The sequence below is a fragment of the Mauremys reevesii genome, linkage group 7, assembly GCF_016161935.1.
Source record: "Mauremys reevesii isolate NIE-2019 linkage group 7, ASM1616193v1, whole genome shotgun sequence".
NCBI classification, from domain to species: Eukaryota; Metazoa; Chordata; order Testudines; family Geoemydidae; genus Mauremys; species Mauremys reevesii.
Genome location: NC_052629.1, coordinates 78,294,624 through 78,311,232, shown reverse-complemented (window position 1 = coordinate 78,311,232; position 16,609 = coordinate 78,294,624). Strand labels below are relative to the sequence as shown.

Below are 16,609 nucleotides of genomic sequence, written 5' to 3'. Positions count from 1 at the left end.
CTGAGCCCCTCACATGGGGAAGTCCCCTCAGCTGGCAGGATCAGGCCCTCTGCTCGCCCACTCCCCTAATTCTGACAGGGGATAATAATGGAGCAGCTTGGCTGTAGTAAAGGAGACCCGCAAACTGTCTGTTTACACACAACCCAAAGCGGCCTGCCCCCATCTCCCTCTGAAGTGCAAAGGGGCCATTCAGGCAAAGCAGAGTGGGGGAATGAGCAGGGTCCAGCTAGGATCCAAACCGCATCACCATCAAGAGGCCAGCAGCCTTCACATGCAAAGCCCAGCGCCCAGATGACACGCTCACCCTGGTGTTCAGGTTCAGCATAGCAAGGGAAGCTTCCTGCGCCCATCAGCCTGGCTTGGGGAGTTGCCTGAGGCTTTGGCAAAAGTATTTGGCACTTGGCACAGGAGAAGATTTTCCAAGGGACACATCTGGGTCCCTCCCCAACACCCCACCTGTATGGAGCTTTGGCTATGAAGTCGCTCTGGGGAATATTTGTATCTGCTGGAAAGCCTTGGAATGACTCATGGGTGTTAAGGCTACAGGAGAGTTTTTATTCTAAGCCTCTGGTTTTGGTGACTTACAATTTTCTGAAATCTGGAATTTTCCAACTGTGGTCCCTGCTCAAAAGTGGCCTTTGTTTAATGTTTGAGCAAAACCCATTCATCCATTTTGGAAAGGGTAGAAAGAAGAAAAATACACACATTCGCCATTTCAAAACCAAAAAAAACCCCTTTGCATTCTCTTTTTGAACTGCTCTGCAGGAGAATCAGCAGGGGGGTGCAAAGTTGAAATTTGGGAGAGAAGTAGCCCTCTCTTGGAAGTGCTTTAAAATGTTCTGAAGAAACTTAGTTTTGTGTTCACCTACGGAAAATCAGGCCTCATGCATGCGTGGGACATTTTGTTTGGCATTTTCTTGCTAAGCACATAACTGTATAGCTAAGGTTCCATTGTACATCTTGTGTGGCCCTCTCAGTTACATACGCTACTGCTTAATCTCCTAAATTACTGCAGGCGCGCCGGACCCACTTTCCAAATGCATCAGTGAAAAACAGGGGCAGCTGTTGCTTTCCCCACCAAAAAATGCCCCCAAGCAGCCGAGGGAGCCATGCACTGCGCTGGGATTCAGGAGGGCAAATCCTGAGGCAAATTCAGCCTGATGAAGGGAAATAGTCTTTCACACAACATGCAGTTAGACTGCAGAACTCATTGCCACAAGAAGTCACCATGGCCCAGAACTGAGCAAGATTCCAAAGGGGGTTGGACACTTATATGGAGATCAAGGCTATCCACATCTATCATAGTTAATGAGAACAAAAATGATGGACGGGAGATTAAACCTCAGGCTTCAAGGTTTAAGCCAATCTCTAACTATTAGAGACCAGGATGAGGCTGGGGGCGGGGGCAGTTTATCCCACATCTGCTACTGGGAGGCTCTGTCGCTTCCCTCGGAAGCATCGGGCGCTGGCCACTGTCAGAGACTGAACGTGGGCTGGATGGACCATGGGTCTGGGCCAGTCTGGCAATGCCAGTGTCCCTTTCCCTCTGCTGAGTGGCCTAAATAACTCTGCACTTCACAACTCTTATTTAGCAAAGCCTCATGCCGCTCCTCCAAGAGGTTAGGCCAGTACCATTGCCACCGTCTGTGAGATGGGGTCAGAAAGGCCCGGAGAGGTTGAGCACTGCACAGAAAGCAAACTTCCCTCCCTCTCGGGCCATGTCTACACTATAAAATTACATCAGCATGCAGCCACCACAGTAATTACATTGCTTGTGTGCGCACTTGGCTCCTTGTGTCGGTGCTATGCGTCCTCACCAGGAGTGCTTGTATCGACTGCATTGTCAGTGTGGGGCATTGTGGGATGGCTCCTGGAGGCCAGTATCAGCTGGCATAAGCAATGCAGTGTCTACACTCACTCTGCGCCACATGGGAAGCTGGTGTTACTAAATTGGTGTAGCGGGAGCCAGATTTAAGTGAAGACACTTTCACAGCTAGGTCGACATGAGGCAGCTTACATCGACCTAACCCTGTAGTGGAGACTGGGCCTGGGTGTATCTACACTGCAAAGAAAAATCCACAGCACTGAGCCTCAGAGCCCAGGTCTATTGACTCAGGCTTGTGGGGCTCAGACTGACGGGCTGAAAACAGCAGTGTCAACCTTCCCTGCTCGCCGGGTTACAAAGCCCGGGCTCCAGCCCAAGCAGGAACATCTATGCTGCTATTTGTTGTCCCGCAGCCTGAGTCCTGTAAGACCTGGGCTCTGAAACTCGGCCCCCCAGGTTTTTCTTTGTGGACAGAACCTCTGTCCTGGCTCTGATGCCTTCTCCCAACCATGGGTGAGCAGGACAGACATCCAGGAGAGATCAGTAAGGGATCAGAGTGGGGGAGGGCTTGAGCCATTTCTGTCAAGAGACAAGTTGCTTTAAGAAGAAAGCAAGAAAGAAAGCACGCAGAGGAACTGGCATTGTGGGTTCAGTATCAGGCTTGAAATATTTCCTCTCCCTGGAGCTGTTGGTTCCCGTCTCAGCAGGACTGTCTCAGACGTTTATCCTCAAGGCCCCATGCAGTACATTGTGTATGTTGTTCAGAACAGGGTTTATACAGCGAATCCCTGTTGGTTGTGTGGGTGGGTGATGACGAGCCCATAGTGCAGTGCACGAGAGAAGAGATTTGCTCAGGAGACGTATAAAATTCAGCCCTGCCATTTTGTGCAGCAATTCTGTGTGTTGGTTGACTGCTGCTCTCCTCCCCAGAGTCTGCTGCATTTCCACAGTGCCCTGTGTATATAACGCAGACATCACTTTGCAGGAATAAAAATCATTTTTCAAATGTAAAATATCATGGTACTTGCTGCTTGTACCAACAAACTCTATTGGGATATCTGAATTACCGGGACATGCCCCAGGAAACTGGTTTAACCAAATAAGGATGCAGCCTTTAATTACATAGTCACAGCCTGTTTCCCAAATAATACCATTGCCCCTTGAACCCAGCAGTTACCCAAAGTTCCGAACCTTGCAGGGCTGGTTCCATTAGGATGAACAATCAGTGGTACAAGTCAGAGACATTCCTGGAGCAATCTCGTATGTTTACAAAGAATGGTCACAGTCCTGTTCCTTGACCTCAGCAGCATCTAGAGACCATGATTATTAGGGGTAGAGTAACAGGGTGATGCTGGTTGCAAGCTGTGGGTGTTGGGGGCAGGCAGCCAGGGGAAGTTGTGTGAGGGAGACCCTGAGAGGAAGCAGACACAGCGCTCGCTGGAGAGGAAGATCTGGGGAGTTCTGTTAATTTACCCATAATAATCATAGTCTCTAGCTCTTATCTAGCACTTTTCATCAGCAGATCTCAAAGCGCTTTACAAAGAGAGGTCAGGATCATAACAGATGGGGAAAGTGAGGCACAGGGAGGTGAGTTAATTTGCCCAAAGTCACCCAGCAGATCAGTGGCACAGCCAGGACTACAACCTGGGTCTTCTGAGTACCTGCCTGGCATAGCTCTGACCTGCCATCCATCATAGTGCCTTGTCTGGTCAGCTCCATTATCTTCAGCTGTTTTGACTACAGAAAGGGGTTTGCTTTCTCCTTCTGTTGATTATCTTTAGACCCACCTCACGGCAGCCATTAGCAAATACCCTTCAGCACAACAATACATCATGCAATTTTTTCTACAAGCGTAGATACCCACGTGTTGCATCTTTTGGTCCGGCTCAGTGCACTATTGCTCGTGTTTGTGCAGTGTTTAGCACAGTGCAACCCCAACCACATAACAGATCTTTATTAACAATACTATAACAAGAAGAAGAAGCTAACAGTGAATGGTGATTCGTTGTTTTTCTCTTGAGGTCTTGTGTGTATTGATCTATCTTGGGTACCATATCAAGCTGTGTTGGTTGATGCCCACAATTAAATGAGGTGGTTATGAAATGTAACCATTTCCCATGAAATCTGTCATTTCCCCACCACCAGGTTTTTTTTCCCTCATGGAAAAAATACAGCTGTTGGCACAGTGAAACAAGAAATCATGTGAAATACACTGATAACACAACTCAGTATGTGCAGCTTTCTGAGAAACAGCATCTGAGATACTGACATCATAAATTACTGGTTGGAGACATATCTGTCTGCAGAAGGGAAAAAAAAGTCCTCTTCACTGTATAGGGCATGATACAGAGAAATATATTCCGATCCAGCCTTTAGAGAGAAGACAACAGGTCATATATAACAGGCTAAGGGCCAGTGTGGGATTCAGCCCTAAATCAGTATAAATATTCTCAGGCCATTAGGTCAATGACATTAATAAAAATACCTTACCCCATGCTGCATGTGTGTATCTAAGATGTAGAAAAAACTGTCTGATATAGGATATGGTTTGACAAATAGTGTGTGTTCCTGTCATTAAAGCCTGTTTGGCATACACACAAGGGGGCAGAGGAAAGGGTAGGCATGCAACTGTGACCTGCTCATTTTCTGACGATCGAAGGCATAACCGTATAACTCTAACATTCTACTACAGAGATTTTTTTCTATGGAATAAGGGTATATTACCAAAGGATGCTCCCAGCTGCTTCAGTCCCAGCCTCTCCCAGTAGGTGACACTGTAGAGCGCAGGGCAGGCTGGCTATGGGGGAGCTCCCAGCTACTCCAGTCCCAGCCTTTCCCAGCAGGGGGCACTGTAAGGAGTGGGGCAAGCACACTGGCTGTGGCTGAGCTCCCAGCTACGCCAGCCTCTCCCAGCCAGGGGTGCTGTAGAGAGTGGGGAAGGCTGGCTGTGGGGGAGCTCCCAGCTGCCTCAGTCCTGGCCTCTCCCAGCAGGGGGCGCTGTAGGGAGTGGGGCAAGCACACTGGCTGTGGGGGAGCTCCCAGCTACACCAGCCCCAGAATCTCCAGTGCAGAATTGGGTGAGACATGTTTATTTTCATTAATGAAAGAAGACTTTTGGTTTTGAAGTTGTTGCTGCTGTGCCGTTCAGAAAAGATTTGCAGGGCACAGTGCCCGCCCCGGCGGGGCATCAAGATAGAGGCTGCAGGAGACTCCAGAGAGATTAATTTTTGTTTTCTCCTCTCCGTTCTCTATTGTGTACATTGAAGGAGATCAATACGTAAAGCACATTCCTCACTCCTGCTAATGTGGCGTCGCAGAGCGTGTGCTGTGCCATTGATTGGCTACCAGGAGGAAAGTAACAGAAAAGGAGGCCTTTAGAGACAAAGGAGAACATAGAGGACTGTATGCCACCATGGTGCTGTGGGCATCTGCTTATTCTTCTGTCTAATGGGCGAGGTTGGGAGTCTCTGATTTTCCTCTCATTAGTCAGTTCTTGGGCTCGAATGAATCAGTCCTTATTTCCAGCTCCACGTTCCCATCGTATCTGGCTGTCAGTTGCTTGGGGCGAGTACCCGGTCCACAGAGTGGGTTGGAGCCATCTGCCAGCACCTGTGCTTTTGCAGCACAACACTGGCACGGTTTGGGAGGCGCATGGTTTTTGTGTATACAGGTTTGGTTTTGAGAAGCCGTGTGTGAGAAGAAGTGAATGAGACCACGTGTCTGTGGGTTTTGCCACATGCCTGAATTAACTGGAATTAAATACCTATTATGGAAAGGTTTATTTTCTCAGATGGAGGAAATTAAAAATGAAAGTGGAGTTACTTAAAAATGAAAAGATTTTCAATATTTTATTTAATTGATTGGTTGATTGATTATTAGTGTCTGAGCACCTCACAGGCATTCATGGTGTTATCCTCACTGCACTCTATTATTATCCCCATTTTACAGATGGGGGAAACTGAGGCACAACCACTAGTGTTTAACTGCTGATTTGACAGAAGCTAAGCTTTGATTTGCAGCGGCGCTGAGCTTCTGTTGACTCCAGCTGCAGTTAAGGGCCCTTAAGATCATGTTTCCGTGACAGGTCAGAGCCAAATTTTTAAGAGCTTCGCACCAAGCGACTCCCGTTATGATGCAGGGTTTCCTCCATAAAAAGCATTGTAGAGATCTGAGAGAAAGGGGTCGTATATTACAGTCTATTAACCCATTCTGTGCTCAGCTGCACCCTGACCCCAGACCGATAAGATCCCCCCATAGTGCTGGGGCAAGTCGCATAACAGTAACAAATAATGAAATTGATGGGAAGGTGTTTTTCTTTATGGCCCCAGCAGATGCTCCTTCTCAAGGGCCAATCGATGGCCCCTTTACTGGATAGCTGTAGGCCCAAAGTTGGGAGAGGATAGTGGGCAGTGGATAGTCCTTGTGTTGTGTGTTCCCGCGTATTGCACCCCCAGCTCTTTGCAGCATGATTCATCTGTTGCCTGGCCTGGCGAGCTGTCTCCAATGTGCCTTGAGGCTTCGAGGGAAGGGTAATAAGGGTGACTAAGGAGTTTAGAGAAGGGACTGATGTACGAGGAACCTCTAAGAGAACTAAATATATTCCTCGGGTCACATGCCAGTTCTCATATAATACAACTGATCGTGCCATTTTTTCCCTGCAATCTTAAGATACCTGGAGCAGTGCATAGCACAAGAAGCTGCTACACAGGGCTATCTAAAAACCTGCATGTTGTTTTGCAGTATTAGAGAAATGATATGGGATCATGTAGGAATAGACTGTGTCATAATTTATGTCCATGAGGGGGCAGAGTTAAGGTTACATGTGTGACCTAACCTTTGGCCTTCCCTGGTTTCTCAGTGCTTAGCAGTGTCACCTTAATGTTCTGTTCACAGTTTTTTCCACTGGAGTTTCCTGGGGGTTTGGGGGTGGGGTTACAAAAAATACAATGGATAAGGAGAAGCAATTTTACAAAATAAAGGAAGAGAAGCTCCAGTCTTCAGTTCTGTGAAACTCCCCAGCTGGCAGGACAAATGTTGGTACATTCTAGCACCCGTACACCTTCCAATGTGTGCTGCTGCAGCCTGGAGACCCAAAAGTGTTTCAGGATCGGGCTCTCCCCTGCACACCCGGGCTTCCCTGCATCTTCGCTGGGATGTGAGAGAGTTTGGTGCAGGCATCCCTTATGCAGGCGCACCCCCTCAGTCAGCTGTCCCCAACATAACCTTGGTGGAGCTGTTCCAGGGCACATGAGAAAGCCCCTCTTGTGAGCACCTTAGCAGCCCTGCAGCTGACTGCTGGGGACAACTCCTTAGCGCCTTCGAAACCTCTCGGAGCCCTTCCCCCTCCTCCCCATTTTTGTGTACAGTAGCACATGGCATCCCCAGCTGAGATCAGTGCCCCTTTTGTGCTGGGCACTGCATGTGAACTTACTGAGAGGCAGCCCCTGCGCCCCCCCTCCCTCAAAGAGCTTGGGCCCAGATCTTCAAAGGTAGCTTCTTACAGCCTAAACAGACAGGCCTGGCAAAGGGCAAGCAGGGAAACAGAGGTGCAGAGAGGGAAGTGACTTGCTCAAGGACACCCAGCAGGGTCAGGGCAGAGCTAAGTGGTCTCCTGCATCCCAGTCCAGTGCTCTACCCACTGGGCCACACTGCTTCAGTGGTCAGGGATGCTGCAGGACGACTGAGCAGAGCTCTGATAGCTGTCTCTCCATAAGGGGTTGTAAGGGCATCGGTCACATTAAGGATGGGGAGGAATTGCCTGGGGGGCTTTGGGGAGGAATAGGTGGAACTCCCAGGATAAAACTGAGCCCGGAACCCAAGTCCAGCCTCCCAGCAACAGCCACCGGCAGGCCACCATGACCTTGGCTACTGGCAGAGGCAGGTTACCAGGCTGGATGGACCATTAGGAGCCTGTTCTGTCTGCAGAGAATGGAGGCAAATTCTGTATCTTATGGCAGCGTTTCTCAAACTGGGGTCTGTGAGGGTGCTCCAGGGGACCCAGCCAGATCCAGCCCTGCTGATCAACTCCTCCCCGTCCCTCCCAGTGCCTCCTGCATGCCAGGGAACAGCTGTTCAGGGGTGTGCAGGAGGTGCTGGGAGAGGAGGCGGAAAGAGGCAGGGAAGAGGAGGAGCAGGGGTGAAGCCTTGAGAGAAGAGGTAGAGGGGGGGCAGGGCCTGGGGCTGATCTGCGGGTTGGGGGGGGGGTCTGTGAAAAAATTTAAACCAAAATGGGGGTCCTTGGGTTGCTAAAGTTTGAGAACCCCTGTGCTATGGGATCTACAGGAGGAGTGTAGCTAGCAGATGGTGACTGCTCAGTAATAGGCAAGGTAGAGTAACTTGGATACAGCTAGGTAGGTAGGAAGGAAGGATAATGAGGCAATCTGTAGCCATCACCAGCGCTAGGGAGTCGGCAATGGGAAAACGTTGGCTGTTACAGAATATTGGAGTCGTGAGAGAACCTGGATCTGGGTTTCTGGGCCTGCATGGCATGGGCCCTGGGGGGAGAACTGGACCTGGATTCCTGAGCCCTGGGGCCCTGGGTGCAGCACCCAAGTGGAGGGGATCCAGCCAGCATGATTTTCTCTGGGTAGCTGTCTCCTGAGGGCAGCCTATGATGTTTATATTCAGGTACAAAAACTGCTGCTTAAGGAAGATTAATCTCCCTCTCACAAGGTCACTGAGAATGCAAGAAACCAAAACCGGTGCAATGGCCAGAAAGCTGGAGACCAAGAGCAGCTCTAAGGCAGCAGCCTTGCTGGCTTGCTCAGGGCACAGGTTGTGTCCAAGCCTCTCTGGCCTAGTAGCCCCCACTGGGATGTGCAAACAGCGCAGCAGGTGGTGTCAGCAAAGGGGAGCAACAGAGAGATTGGATGCAAAACTGGCCCCGTTTGCAACTGCCCCGAGCCCTGATGGGGCTGGATTGCCCAGTCCCCTCATCCCACCCATCCCAATGTGGGCTCTCGCTGCAGCCCTTCAAGGGCATGGAGCTGCTCTGGAGGTGTGTGCCAGCCTAGCTGAGGTTTGAGGCCATGACACTGCAGTCAGCATCGTGCCATTCCACAGTGCAGGCTGGCACCCCCTCTTGGCACTGGGAGGGAGCAGGGCTAGGAGGGGCTGCCCAGTTTGTGGTGGTTGGTTTTTTCCTCTGTTTAATTTCAGGCAAGATACGGCTCTGCTTTCAAGAGTGGCGTTCAGAGCCACAAATGCTCTCCTAGAATGTTGGCTTTTAAAATGTTGAAAATCCCTCAGCTCATGGGGCTGAGCTCCCAGCAAGTTTGGGGCATCTTCAGAGCCTGCAAGGCCCCTCAGAAGCCCCTGCTCTGGGAACAAGCCCCCCAGTGCCAAATTCTGCCCGGCACAGCAGCGGTGCTGCACAGGTGCCATGGGAGCAGTTAATGCTGTCGCCTGAAATCTGAGACCCCTCGCTCTATGCAGACATTGTTCTGGCCATCGATCTGTTTTGCCTAAGCGTTTGTTTGTGCTGCACCTGCCATATCGCTGTGGTGCCGGGGCACTGGTGGAGGGGGAATGCTCACATAGTCTTTGGATGGAAGAGAAGGGATTCCTTTCCTATCTATTCCCTGTCTCTTCCCTCCCTTGTCCTGCCCGTGGATGGATACCACCATTCAGTGCTCCCCGCTCCTTCACCAGCGTGCACTTCAAACCCCAAATGGGACGGGTGGCTTGCAGAGCATTAGGCTTGTCTACCCCGTCTCAGATGTTGCCAGCCTGCCCTGCTCCAAATACCTCCCCCCCCCCCCGACACACTTTGCGCCATTGCCGGGTCTGGCGGGGTGGTGACCCTGTGAAATCTCTTCTGAGCTGGAGAGGGTCAGGCCCCTTCCCATCTCTGTGCTGTTGTCTACCTTTGCATATGGAGCAGCATCTCCCCTGACATGTGGTGCAGTTGCTGAGAGTGGAGCCGCAGGGAGGCAGAGCAGGCAGGAGCTTGTGCTGGGCTCAGGTGGGCACTCCCCAAGCAGGTGCAGAGTTCCGGGGTTTCAGAAAGGGGCTGGGGAGGGGATGGGGCAGGCGAGGTTCTTATTCCCACTGCATGAAGAGGCTGCAGAAGAGGAAGGGAGGAGAGAGAGATGGACTGGGCCAATAACATGAAAGGAGTCAGGACTCCTGGGTTGTAGTCCAGGCGCAGTTGCTGTGTTGTAAAGTGGGGAGAGTTCAGCCCACTTGTGCGCTGCAGGAGGCTCTATGTTTTCCTCCTCGCAGAGAGCCGAGATCTTCAGCAGGAGGAGTTTGAGAGACTCACCAGCCTGAGAGTACTCTACGGGGTTCAGACCTCCTCATCCTTCTTCCCCCGTGCTCAGCTCCGCAGCTCAGCCCTGTGTCATTGCAGAAACCCCCCTATGTCCCCAGCTACCCCTTGCCCCCGGCTCAGCCCTGTAGGAGCTGCCCCACTCGAGTACTATCCTTAGAGGCTTCTGAAAGAAACAACTCCTTGTAAAGATCGACTAACCGCATGCCTGTCCCACGCACTTCAGCAGTCCCAGTCCCATCTGATAATCACAGTCAGGCTGCTCTGAGCTCATCGCTCGCCTCAGTAGCGGAATCATTTCAAATCGCTCTTTGCCAGTGTCTTAATTGCTTTTGCGTCGAGCACGAGGGCCGGTGTGAATGCAGAGTGGGGCGAGCTCCTGGAGGGCCGCTCCTCTCACCTGTTGTCTCTTGGGGACTGGCTGATGGAGGAGGGACTCGAACGCGGCCCCCATGGGAAACAGACCCAATTTATTTCCCATCTGCTGCGGGTTTCTGGCAGCAAGCACATACCACAGGCTTGAATGTGCCTCCTGCAGTTCCTCGTTTTGGGGAGGGGGGTCCTTTGCCCACCAGCCACTCAGACTGGGAGCCTGACACCTGCCTGGGGTGACTTTCTGGATCTGTGCAATAGTGTGTGAAGAAGAGGCCCAGAGTCTCTGCCAGCTGCTGATCGAGAAAGAAACAATCAGTCTGGGAAGCTCGGATTTGTCCATCTCCCCATCCCCAGGTTGAAAGTACCCCAAGCCATGGAGCTCAGATCTGTGAGGACCCCCATCTTGGCCCACCCTGGCCATTGAACTAGGGACCTCGGCAGCTGCAGTCACAGACTCCCCTCCCCTGAGGATCGGGCAGAGAACAGAGCAACCCTGGGGTACGCAGACACAGGAGAAGGCCCCTAGCTCACAGCCAGAGGGTAGGTCTATATGGCAGTGACGGGGCTTGGCTGTAGCTCACTTGCTTGGCTGTAGCTCACTCGAGTCCTAGTGCAGGTGAGTTGTCCGATAATCATGCAGGGTTCAGGAGGGCTCATAGAGACCCCGCGGAAGTGTGTGCTGCTGCAGCTCCACTGCTCTGGGACACGGGATACCCAGGTTAAAGCTAGCCCCAGCATGGCCAGCTGAAGCCACACCCCAGAACTGCTGCCAGGACATGCCCTGAGGATCGGTTTTTGCAAACATTGACAGCTGCGTGTAGTATCTCCTGCAGAGACCAGCCCCCTGCACTACAATGGGGTCACCCCTGGGCCAGTGGTTGCACTTGGGAGCCAGCGTTGGCAGGATCAGCCCTTCCGTTGCAGGATCGGGTGTCAACACAAAGAAGGCCCGGGACTACACTGTCTTAGTTCCAGAGTTGTGGTGTGACATGACTTAGGTTCAAGGGGCCAGATCCTGCCCTGACCCAGGCCTGCTCCCCTCAGAGTAGCTGCCTGCTTACACTGCCCATGCTGGGTGTAGGGGCATCAGGGCAAGAGCGGGCATGCGCTGGTGGATGGTGAGTGGGTAGCGGAGACATGGAGGAGGAAGGAGATGGAGCCCAGGCCCAGGGGCTGGCAGTGGGTGAGACACTGGCACAGTGCACTGAGTGGGCAGGGAAGGAGGGCACACGGGGCCCAGGGACAGCACTGTGCTGAGTGTGATTCCGATGTGACGCGGCCCAGACAGAGCTGGGTAGCTCCAGGCTGATCTGTGACAAACCAGGGTTCACCTCTGCCTGGCGTTGGCTTCCACGTGCCCACGTCTGGGCCTGGGGGGCGGCTTCCAGTGCCTCATGGAGCCCAGACTCTCCCTTCCATGGTGCTCTGCTCTTGGGGCCCCAGCATCACAGCTGTCATTTCTGAGCCCCCTGCCCTCCCACCCCCAGCATCCCCTTGGCCCCAGCCTTGCATCCTGTGCCCTGCTGCAGGAGTGGGGGTCTCCCACCCCTCCTTCCCCGTATCAGGGGAGGCACAGGGGCTACTGAGTGAGCGCTAGGATGTGCTGAAGGGTTACCATCAGCCACGTGATGGCACACAGCTGAGATTCACAGCAGAGCAGTAGCTGCTGGGTATTGTTACTCTCCTGGGCCAGCTGCGCCGCGGTCTAGATCTACACCAGTCAGCACCAGCGGAGGACATGGCCTGCCGTGTCCATGTGTTCCCTGGCCAGCCCCTTTCAGGCCGAGGATGGGACATGAACGAGGTCCTCTCCCTAGGTCCTGTACACCCCCACTCAGCCCGTCTGGGCTCTCTCCTTTCCAGCCACCGTGATCCTCAATGAGCTGAACTGGACTGAAGCCCTGGAGGACGTGTTTATCGAGAACCGGAAGGAAGACCCATCTCTGCTGTGGCAGGTCTTCGGCAGCGCCACTGGCGTGACCCGCTACTACCCAGGTCTGTTGCGCCGGCATCGCGGCTTTCTGGGGGGAAGGGAAACATGGCAGCATGGCCCCCAAGTAACTGCAGCAGCCTCAAACACCCCTGCTAGGAGGTGGGGCATGCCCAGGTTAGGGGGCAGCAGCACAGTGCTGCCTAGTGCCATGCTGGGAGCTTAGGTGCTGAACTCAGGCTTTGAGATTCACAGTCCTTTTACAGGTGCCTATAAGGCATTGCGATCTGATACCTAACTCCTTGGGAGCATTCGGCCCCTCCTCTGGCACTGGGCTGATCACATGCCCCCAGTACCGGCCAAGCTCCTGCTGACATCCACAGCAGCTTTGCCTCTGCAGGGAGCATGTAGTTCATTGTTTCTCAGCCCACGGGCAGCCCAGTCAGCACACAGCTGCAGCCCATGTGACATCCTCAGGGCTATCCAGGTAGAATATATACTGTGTGGATGCGGCCCACATAACACAGAGAGCTGCATTTGCAGCCCATGATGGGCAATAGATTAAGAACCAATGAGCTAGCTCATTGCCTCCCCTCCCCCAGCCTCTATCCCGTGTGCTGACATCGGCCTCCCCAGCGGTGTTTCACATCTCCTCTGTTTTCATTGCAGCCACCCCCTGGAGAGCTCCCAATAAGATCGACCTGTATGACGTCCGCAGGAGGCCTTGGTGAGAGGGGAGGGGAACAGTCCCCCGGGGGGTGGGCGAGAGGGCTGCATGTGAATGACATACCGGGATGGGAGGTGAGCGCACCCTGAACCACTTCTACAATCTGGGCACCTGCCTTCCATACAGTCCAGCAAATTCCTGGGCACCGAGGGCTAGGCCCACCCCCTGCAGGCTGCACCCATATTTGGAAGCTCCCATTGAGGTAGCCAGCTGTTTGTTTTCATGGAGCTCTGTGCTGCCTCAAGGCTCCAACAGCTCATAGCAAAGCTGACCTGGTCACAAAGGGCATTGAAAAGAGCCAAGAATACCATGGTCAACGCCCCAGTCTTTCAGGTACTGTAAATTGCCAGCACGGCCATGCATTGGCAGAGCGTTCTGGGCAATTGCATGTAAATGAACACAGCAGGCCCCTCCCACTCCCAGCACTGCCCCAACAAGCAGCTATTAAAATGGTGATGGGTTTACCAAGGCCTGGTGTGTAGCTGTTCAGGAGTCTCCTCCCTTCCTGTTTCTCTCTCTCCTCTTGCCTGCATCTTCTCTTCCCCTTCTCCCTCCATCCCTCGCTCACTCTTGTAGGGAGGCAGCTAGGCTGTATGAAACTCCAGGTCTGGGAGCAGCCAGCTCTGTCCAATTTTCATTTCACACATCATTGGTGTTGGAAAATGGATACAATAACACAGGCAGGGGCATCGGAGCTGCAGCTTTTGGCTCCTTCTTTCCTCCCCTCCCCTTCCTTCCTGCCTCTGGGGAAGACAGAGGGTTAGGCAGATAGATTCTTAGATACAGATCAAGCGGGTTGATCATCTTCCTTTCGCCCCCAGTGGAGATGGTAAGTGTGGGGCTCATTCATAGGCAGCACTCACATAGGATCCCATTTAAAAAGAAAAACGAACGACTCTCAAAAGCTGGAGCCAGAAGGACAGCGAGAGAAATACGAGGCACAATGACAGACTGTGTTGAAGTGATAGCTGCAAGCATCAATTTAGCCACACATCAAGTTAAGCATGATTGAATCAGTTACGATTAGCCTGGTAGAGGAGCTAGCTCTATAGGGCTAATTATTCCACCACAAATGGTGCTTGGGATTTCCTGTTTATTCGGGGTTCCTTTTAACTATCCAAATGGCACTGGCTGCCTGTGATGCAGGGGGTAATAGAAAATATAAGGGTGCTTTTGCTTCCCTACATTCTGCTTTGATCCCTACCTAACAGCCTTCTTCCTGCACTGAGCCTACCTCTGCTTAGGTGACAGCTCTTTTCTTTTGTTTGCCTGACAACTGCTGTTATCGGGTTTTACCCATGTCCTCTTTAGCCCCTTGCTTGTCCAAACAGGTATTTACCTCCTGGAAGGACACAGCAGGAGGGCATCCTAAGCAGAAGCCCTGGAAGGGCAACAAAGAGAAAAAATGTCAGAGTTGGGGAAGGTTTTCATGTTTAATAGCCAGCATTTGCATAAACAGTAGCAGCTTGTTTAAAGTCTGTCCTTTAAACTCCGGGTCCCTGCTTATCTGGAGCCAGACAAAGCCCCATCCCAACAGGGCTGGCTGCAGAACAGATAAGGTTCTCTCAGCTGCCAGGAGAGAGACAGGCGTGAGCATGTTCACCTGCAGGGTGATGCAATGCGAAGGTGGTGGAGTCAAAAGCACCTAAGTCAGGAAATTAAAGCACTAAGGTGCAGACCCTTGAGTGAATTTAGGAGCATAAATATAGGGGTCAGGTGCCTAAATCCCTTTTTGTAAAGCAGGGCCGCACCAGGGCTGAGGATCTGCCACACTAGGCGCAATGTAGCCATGTTAATGGTCTGAGAACTGTAACTCTTCCATTGTCTGACGTGTCTGGGTCTAAGGCCCGAGCCGTGCAGGTATTTTCACCCACCTGCCATGTGCTGGAGTCAGTGGCACTCTGCACAGGCAAAGGGATGGGATTGCAGGGTCAGACCCAGTTTTTTAAATGAAACATTCCCTGTGCTTAACGATATTAGGCCCTGATTCAAGAAAGCCCTTATGCATGTACTTAAAGTTAAATATGTGTTGACATGCTTTCCTGAATAGTGGCTTTAGTATTTAAATGGTTCCATTGGCTCTGCAAGTTCATACCTCATGGTGGTGAATGAGGGGAGCAAAGTGTTTTCATCATCTGTCTGTCTATCCATCGGTTTGTTGTAATAAGCCATAAATCCAATGTCTTTGGGTCCATGATTTTTAGCCTCTACCAAAGTTATGAATTTAAGCTCCCAGCTTGTCTTTTGAAAGTGTTGTGCAGGTTTCCTTTAAAGACGAAGATTGAGAGGTCAGATAAGCTAAAGCCCATGTCAAGTTTGGGCACCTGAACTGAGAGCTGAGAGTGACACCCCCTCAGTAAAAAGAGACAAGAGTCCTGTGGCACCTTATAGACTATGCTCCAATACGTCTGTTAGTCTATAAGGTGCCACAGGACTCTTTGTCGCTTTTTGCAGAACCAGACTAACAGGGCTACCCCTCTGATACTTGACCCCTCTCAGTGACACCCCTGCTGGGCCCAAGCAGCCTGACAGGAGGAAGCTGCCCGACACTAATGCAGAGAAGACAAAAGCCAGACCTGCGGCGGGTGTGCGGGGAGTAAACTGGGACAAGGAGCCTGGGGGTGGGAAATTACATACAACTTGGTTTGTGTGTGTAGTATATATATATTTTCATCCTTTCTCCTGGGGATATTTTTAACAGGTGGGTTCTCTTTGTTTAGTTTGCCACATTAAAAACAACCCTCTCCTGGAAACCTGTGGGTGGCAACATGAATGTAGCATTTGCTCTAAATCCGTGTTTAGACATGAACAAGGAGTGCTGGAAGCTGTCACATTTCAGACTCCTTTTCTTCTCTCATATAAATACACATTATGCATCCAGCGCGTAGCAGACACTGGAATCCCTTGGAGAAGTTGCTACCCAGAAGCCACGAATAGACACTGTTTAGACTTTTCTTTCTTTCCTTCTGACGGTATTTGTTGCGCAGAAGGAAAGAGCTGGTTGGTTTCTCTGGGGAATACCTTCTTCCTGTTGCTTTAGTCATCTTTGCTTCTTTAATCTGAACAAATTTCATTCTTGAGAAAGGTGTCTCATTAATCTGAGTTCATCTCCTCCCTCTGCCACTGACTGATGTATGACAATTACTCTCTCTGGGCTTCCATTCCCCATCTTTAAAACTGGGCTTAATAATCCTTGTTTTCGCTGGCTGGTCTATGGATACTGTATCCATAGACCAGCCAGCGATACTAAGCTCTTAGGAGCTGGGACTATCACTATGGCTATGTCTATGCTGCAGCCTTGGCCCATACGCCTACATGTGTTGTTGCCCAAATCCTCCTGCCATCCACAGCAAACCCCTCAAGCGCATGCTTATTTGCACTCTGAACCCATACTTGCCTGCACTGCTGGAACCTGCCCACTTTGCAGTGAGGACGCAGGCAAGATCACTTGAGTGCTGACAGCCCTCCAGGGCCTTCCCACAA

General features: G+C 51.7%; 1 protein-coding gene across 8 annotated transcripts in view; it reads left to right on the top strand.

Annotated features, from left to right (window-relative positions):
* The window catches only part of CACNA2D2 (calcium voltage-gated channel auxiliary subunit alpha2delta 2), a 643,579-nt gene that overhangs the window by 517,109 nt on the left and 109,861 nt on the right, over nt 1-16,609 (top strand). For all 8 annotated transcript variants that reach the window (XM_039547175.1, XM_039547174.1, XM_039547177.1 and 5 more), the window contains 2 exons: nt 12,333-12,464; nt 13,069-13,126. In XM_039547175.1, coding sequence (XP_039403109.1) covers nt 12,333-12,464; nt 13,069-13,126 — 190 coding nt within the window. The remainder of the gene's footprint in view (nt 1-12,332; nt 12,465-13,068; nt 13,127-16,609) is intronic.